Here is a 7500-nt window from a genome sequence, read left to right on the forward strand (position 1 = left end):
GCATCTTTGGTAAACTAGTTTAATCATGAACATTCAGTCACCATGAAGCGTTTCTGTCACCAGCTTCATCATCGTCTCGTCATTTTCATCATCAGTACCACCACCACCATCATCATCATCATCATCTTCGTTTTTTAAATACTTCCTGTTTGCTTTTGCAGATGGTGATATTTTCGACCCGCAAATTTCCACCCATGATTAAAACTTCCTCCCCACATCACATCAACACCATCCACACGGAAATCATTATTAATTTCTTTCATTCTTTCATTACAATCACATCAACACTATTACAGCTTTACATGCAAACAGCTTCATTGTTATGAACACTATCGCCACCACAAATCTCATCATCTTCATCATCCTCCTCCTCCTCATCATCCTCATCTTCCTCCTCCTCCTCCTCCTAATCATCTTCATCCTCATCATCATCATTATTTATTTTCATCATCACAAACTCTTCTCGTCAGTTTTCTGTTTAGGCGCTCTTTCTCCAGCATCTTGCCTCTTCAATGGCGTCCTGACCTTAACTTCACCACCAACACCACTCACCCCACTGTGATCACCATCATCACCATCACTCTCGGTTCCAACATCACCATCTCCATTTTTCTCCTTCTTTCCATCCTTCTCTCCTTTATCTTCCTCCCTCAACTTCTCCATCTCCTCCTCCTCCATCTCCATCTTCCGGTTGTATGCCTTCAGGGGACTTTCCTCGACAGGTTGCTGAGGTTGCTCCTGCTCCTCGTTGATGTACTGCAACGAGATCGGGGATTTTCCAATGCTGGACATTCTCTCGCCGGGATTTCCCAAGCTGCCACTTCCGGCAAGTGTACCTCCACCGCTGCTCGATCGCTTTCGTTCGGCAGGTGTGATGACGGTGTGTGGGACGTGTGGGTGGATGATTCCGTGGGAACTGGTGGGCCGTCGTTGTTGGTAGCGAGGAGTGTAGTGGATTGCCGCGGTGTGAGGGGCGAGTAATGTTGCTGGGGGCTCTGTCGGAGGGTATTTTAACGACGTGGAAATTAACTAGCCATAATGAACTGACCAACAACCAATTAAACAACAAATCGATTAACAACCACAGAAACAACAAACTGACCAAAAACCACAAACAACAAACTGACCAACAACCATACAAACAACATACTAACCAACAACCATACAAACAACAAACTGACCAAAAACCACACAAACAACAAACAGACCAACAACCACACAAACAACAAACTGACCAACAACCAAACAAATTGACCAACAACCACACAAACTGACCAACAACACCACAAGTAACAAACTGATCAACAACACCACAAACAAAAAACTGACCAGGTTCTTCAAAGTCGACGGTTTTAACTTTCTTCCTGAGCAGCAACTGACCATGCGTGTTGCTTCTCAGACGTGCTTTGCCCTCCTCTGCTGATATCTCGTCTGTTGATTGGGTGAGTGAGTAGTTGATTGGTTGGTTGATTGATTGGTTGATTGATTGGTTGGTTGATTGATTGGTTGGTTGATTGGTTGGTAATAAATTGATCGGTTGGTTGTTTGGCTGGTTGATTGATATGTCGGTCGATTGATTGGTGGATTGTGTGATATCTTGCTGCAATATCTGTTTAGAAGATTCCTGTTAATTGATATATTTCGAACAACTCATTGACAACAATTTCTTCAACAACGACGAAGAAATATAACTAAATAACAAAAAATAACTTCAGCGATAGAACAACACAAAAAAACATCACCAACAACACACAACATCACCAACAACACACACACAACATCACCAACAACACACACACAACATCACCAACAACACACACACAACATCACCAACAACACACACAACATCATCACCAACAACACACACAACATCATCACCAACAACACACACACAACATCACCAACAACACACACAACATCATCACCAGCAACACAAACAAAAACAACGACGACATCAGCCAGTATCAACAACATCAAAGAAAACCACACCAAGACTCTCGGCTCTGGATCTGTTGACGATCGGAGTGTTGATGTTTGATGTAAATCCACTCTGCCCCTTTATGAACCTGCAAATAAAAATTGAGGATGACTTTGTGGAAAGCCTCACGAAGGCACCCATTAAGACATATTTCAATCACATCTGATTATTTATTTTTGAATGTTACGTGTGCATCCGTAACTAAATCATTCAATTTTCTGGTCACCACATCAGTCAACATTAGGACCACCATTACAGACATCTGGCAACTCGTTTCAAATTGAAATACACACCATTTGAACATTAATACAAGCAAGACAAAAATGTTAAAATTGACAAACAACTGCAGTCTGTATTTTGAATCGAGAAAAAACAAAAATAAATAACAAAATTGTGTGTCTGGGAAGTGAACAGAACAAAAAAGTTGGGCCGGAAAATGGGGTAGAAAATGTTCCAGAAAAACGTGAACAAGTCTTTTAAAAAGCAGATAGAGATTTGAAAACTGCACTGCTGTGATAATAGAAAAAGGATTGAAAGTAGCAAAATGAATTGCTAAGCAGATCATTAGCTATTAATTCGAAGAAATGTACCACAAATAAATAATCGGAAGTAGAAAACACCTTCTTTGTATAGCAGAAATAGTCAAGAAAAAAAAATATTACCATTATTTCCAGTCTTATCATTATATCACAACCAGTCTTATCATCATCTTCATCATCAAAGCCACATTAATCACTAACACCTTCATCATAACCAACCAACCAACCAACCAACCAACCAACCAACCAACCAACCAACCAACCAACCAACCAACCAACCAACCAACCAACCAATCAACCAACCAACCAACCTACCTACCAACCAACCAACCAACCTGTTGTGTCTCATCTGTTTCTCGTTCAGCAGATTCAGAAGGTCACCGCGATCCGCCTCCTTCAAATTTCTGTCCGTTCGTCTGGCAAAGGCCTGCAATGATGCAAATAATGGAGACGATGAAAATGGTAACTCACTCACTCACTCACTCACTCACTCACTCACTCACTCACTCACTCACTCACTCACTCACTCACTCACTCACTCACTCACTCACTCACTCACTCACTCACACTCACTCACTCACTCACTCACTCACTCACTCACTCACTCACTCACTCACTCTCCCACTCACTCACCCACTCACTAACTCACATCTTTGGTAGGAGCCTTAATCATCATCTTCCGCAGTTGAATGGAGTTAGGGGCGGTGATGAGGGGGTTATCGACGGGTGACGTACTCAGACGACGGATGATCTTGCTCCTGTGTCATTCATTCATGCATTCATTCATTCATTCATTCATTCATTCATTCATTCATCCATTCATTCATTGTTTGGTTTATTGTTTGATTATTATATCATTCTATTATAATATCGCGATCGTTTTGTAAATGAAATATAATTAAAATTAAAAATTAATTTGTAACTATTTAAAAAACTGGTTAAAATTGACCTACTAGTTGGAAAGTTTTCAAAATGTATGAAGACATTAACAAATAGATTGGGTTATAAAAACTCATCGCAATTAAATAATAAGCGTTCGTTCAGATTAGTTTCAAGAGAAATAAATTTTAATGGTCTTTGGGAAGTGGTGTGTTGCTGTCGTTCTGTTCGTGTTTGGTGATTTGTGAGGGTGATGTCGGAAAACTGGAAAGATTTTAAAACAGTTCTACAGTTTTAAAACAGTTAACTGAACACCCTTCAAATGGGTCTAAGGTAATTTAAAAAATATAAAAATCTTGAAAATAAAAAAAATTAAATCATGATAACGAATGATGCATAAGAAATACAACTTAAACAATCTAATCCCTTGCGATAATGAAACTTTTCAATTTATTTTAATCCAGTCTTTTGAAAGAGATTGCATGGTTCAGCGGTGCATTTTATTTAATAATGTCCAATTATATATCCACTCAGCAAGTGACGGCTTCGAATGATGATGTCTCAATCGTTTATTTGATCCTCGCATACCGAGCAAGCAGCAAGCAACATGAAGATTATTGAGAATTCCCAACGCGCATATGCTAATCAACAACCGACTCTACTAAGATAATTTTTACGTGAAAGAATAACAAAGGAATAAAAAAAAATTGCAAACGATAAAAACAAAATAAAAACAAAAAAATGAAAACAAAGACAAAACAAAAAAAAAACATAAAAATGAAAGATATCTATCATGCCTAGCTTGCTGCCACTTCGACCTAGGATTTTGAACTTTTGTCTCTTTATCCTGGTCAACTGAATTTGACCTCTTGGCCAGTTTGGCTGCCTGTGGTGTGTTTGTGTGTGGATAGCGATTGGTTAACTGACTAACTGTTTGGTTGTTGATTGGTCGAGGTTAGTTGTTGATTCGTTGCACAATTGGTTGCTGATTGGTTGTTAATTGGCTGATGGTTGTTGATTGATTGTTTGTTGGATTGGTGAGGTAGTTGTTGCTTGAATGAAGTGGTCAATTGTTAATGAATAGGCTGATTGATTTCGATTTGTTAGCAAAAAACTTGAGAATCAATGATTAATAGTAAGACAGCACAATTCAAAAAACAAAATAGACCAAGCACACCACCACCAACAACAACAACCACAACAACAGACGTGACTGAAGACAACTGGAAACAAACTTGAAGATGTTTAGCGACATGCGGTGGCAGGCCCATGACGGTGTTGTAGACTCCATACTGCCCGCCCCCCCAACCTGTCAGTGGCTGGTCCTCCTCGTTGTCCGTGCTCGCTGCTGACAGGTACCTCCGTCTCTTGCTCATTATCAGACGTGCCACTGTGGACGGTGGTGGTGGCGATGGTGGTGGTGATGGTGGTTGTTATGGTAACGATGGCAACAAAGAGGTTGATGTTGGATAATGAGTGATGAGTGGCGTGGGAATTAAAGTTGCACCAAATTTAACTGATCAATTTCTTACAAAACAAATGCGCGAAATAATAATTTGCGAACTTTGGAATGAGCGAAAGGAACAGAAATAAATAACAACCAGCAATAAATGAATGGGGAATGAATAATTAACAAGAATAAATGACAAAAATCAAAAATGAATGAATGATGGATGAATAAATAGCTGGCGAAACGAAAGGAAGAATGACACGATGATGAGATGGAGGCAGAACAGCAGCGCAACAACAAGCAACCAACCGACATCCTCAACGGTGCCAACGGAGGGGTTGTTGGCGTTCTCAGGACTCGCTGGTTCACTCGGAAGTTTCTCAATAATTCTTTGTCGGACAATGTTTAATTAAATTATTTCTCGCATTGCAACAATTTAAACTCTAAAATATTTTATTAATGTTATTTATAAAATATTTCATTAATGTTATTTACAGTTATCATCATCGAACTGCCACCATCACAACCACTGTGACAAAAAGGATGACGACCACAAATGTTACACTAACTCAGGTCTGTAGAGCTGCAGAGAACTGGACATGTCCACACCGTAAACTGACTCGTAGTGCTGTCTGCAGTCATTTTCGTTGGTGTTCATTTATTATTTATAAAGGGTTTTGTATTATCACATGGTCATGGTCACATATCAGCATGATCACATCATCAATCACCTCTCCATCAGACCATAACATCAACATCATCACATAATCACACCATCATAGCATCACACACATACCACACACACACAAACAAACACACAAACAGACAGACACCACAGATGATCAAGAACTAACTGGAGAGCAATCTGTTGATAAACCTCCATGATGATCTCGTCCTTCGTAAATGGATCCCTCTGTAGGATTTTCTTCAAATATTTGTCGTTTATCTTGTCCAGCCAACCCTGGTGTTGTGATAATGATTATCGTGTTGTTGCTGTTGTTGATAATGATGTTGTTGATGATGATGTTGATGATGATGGTGTTGTTGTTGGTGGTGTTGATGACGATGATGTTATGATAAAGATGATGACATGATGAAGGCGGAGTAGCAAGTACAGAAAGTGTACATCAATGACAAACAACAAAAATACACGTATGAAATTGTCAAGATGGTGATGATGATGAGGAAATAAATGATAATAATCATATAAATGGCATAGATGATGTAAATGGTTATGAAGATGATGTGAATGATGATGATGATGCGAATGATGACGGGTTGGAGATAAAAATGATAGAGAAACCGTTATTGTTATTACTACTATTATTGTTATTGTTATTATTATTAATAACAGTGCGGCTACATATGGGGGCCCACAGCCAGTTCGAAGTCCAAGCATGGCTTTAATTTGCTGATGACACCTTATCATCACAAACAGCACAGTCAGTGCCCAAAAATTAATTGATACGAACGAAGCCTGGTGCAACGCAAATGGTGCGTGCATCAGGGTAGACAAATGTGGTTCATTCGGCATAAGAAAAAAAAGCGGCAAATAGAAAGACTGTTCCCCAAGACTAACCATCGACGACAGCAATCCGGCATATTGAATTGAATCATCTTGTCACATACCAGGGTAAAATTTGTGATTTAGATAGAGGCGACACCGAAATCAAAAAACAACTGATCACAAACTGAAACACGTGCTGTCGGTTATCAAGGAGCTGAACACAACACTACAATGGAAACTACAAATGGTACGCAACAACATCCCATCGCAACTGACCTAAGACATCCGTTAACATGGAAAGATAACAACCCGTATCCTTTGATTATTGAATCAGTGAGAGACTGGTTGTCCCTTACAATTAGCAGCTGCGTGTCGGATGATGATGACGCATTTCACAACTGTTTAAATCAGTTTGTCACGAATCAAATTTCATAAAATCTGGAGACTATAAGTCATCAAAATATTGCCAAAACCTGCATTTAAAAGACGATTTTAACCCTTGCCAGGCTGCATAATTTTACAACGTTAACAGGCTGCATAGGTACAATTATACCTTTATATGTTTTGTACGATACTTATCCCAACAGACATGATTTTTATAAGAAAAATTAATAATAATTCGTATCTACATAGTGTTTTACGATGTTTTACTTATACTCTGTACAAAATAAAGATGGTGGCCCTGTTACAATTTTCATACTAGTCGAAAAAGTCGATAATGGAATGAAAATGACATTTGTAAATAATTATATCTAGAAATAATTTACTTTTTTATCTGCACTTTTGAATCGAGTTTCATTCTACTTGCCACGTGTTACTGAACTAAATTACAAAGCCAAAATTCATCTACAAAGTCAGCATGAGAGATAGTGACGCTGTACTAGTTTCTGCCATAATCCATGATAACTACTTCACAACTATGGAACTGGCTGAGGTATTGAACTCCTGGAACATGACACTAATTGGTACAGTGAGAAGGTTTTTGATAGATCTCGCAAATCAGCTGTGTATGTCTGCAATTAAAGATCGTAGCACAAACCGATTGATGAAGAGAAACCATTTTTTTTTGGTGCACTCGGTAGTAAAGACAACATGCATTACATGCGAAAAAAAATCAATAAATTTTTTTTACATTTTTATACAATTT

At 38.7% G+C, this 7500-nt stretch overlaps 1 protein-coding gene across 1 annotated transcript; it reads right to left on the reverse strand.

The window, feature by feature from the left end:
• Positions 1 to 450: 450 nt before the first annotated feature.
• On the reverse strand, positions 451 to 7413 carry HELRODRAFT_165527 (hypothetical protein; the record flags this gene model as incomplete). The annotated part of the gene is made up of 9 exons (XM_009032090.1): positions 451 to 995; positions 1990 to 2066; positions 2899 to 2944; positions 3163 to 3275; positions 4606 to 4786; positions 5156 to 5235; positions 5416 to 5478; positions 5701 to 5807; positions 7393 to 7413. 9 exons carry the CDS (start codon positions 7411 to 7413, stop codon positions 451 to 453), a joined length of 1233 nt encoding a protein of 410 aa, XP_009030338.1.
• Positions 7414 to 7500: the final 87 nt, after the last annotated feature.

Source organism: Helobdella robusta (assembly GCF_000326865.2).
Source record: "Helobdella robusta unplaced genomic scaffold HELROscaffold_8, whole genome shotgun sequence".
NCBI classification, from domain to species: Eukaryota; Metazoa; Annelida; class Clitellata; order Rhynchobdellida; family Glossiphoniidae; genus Helobdella; species Helobdella robusta.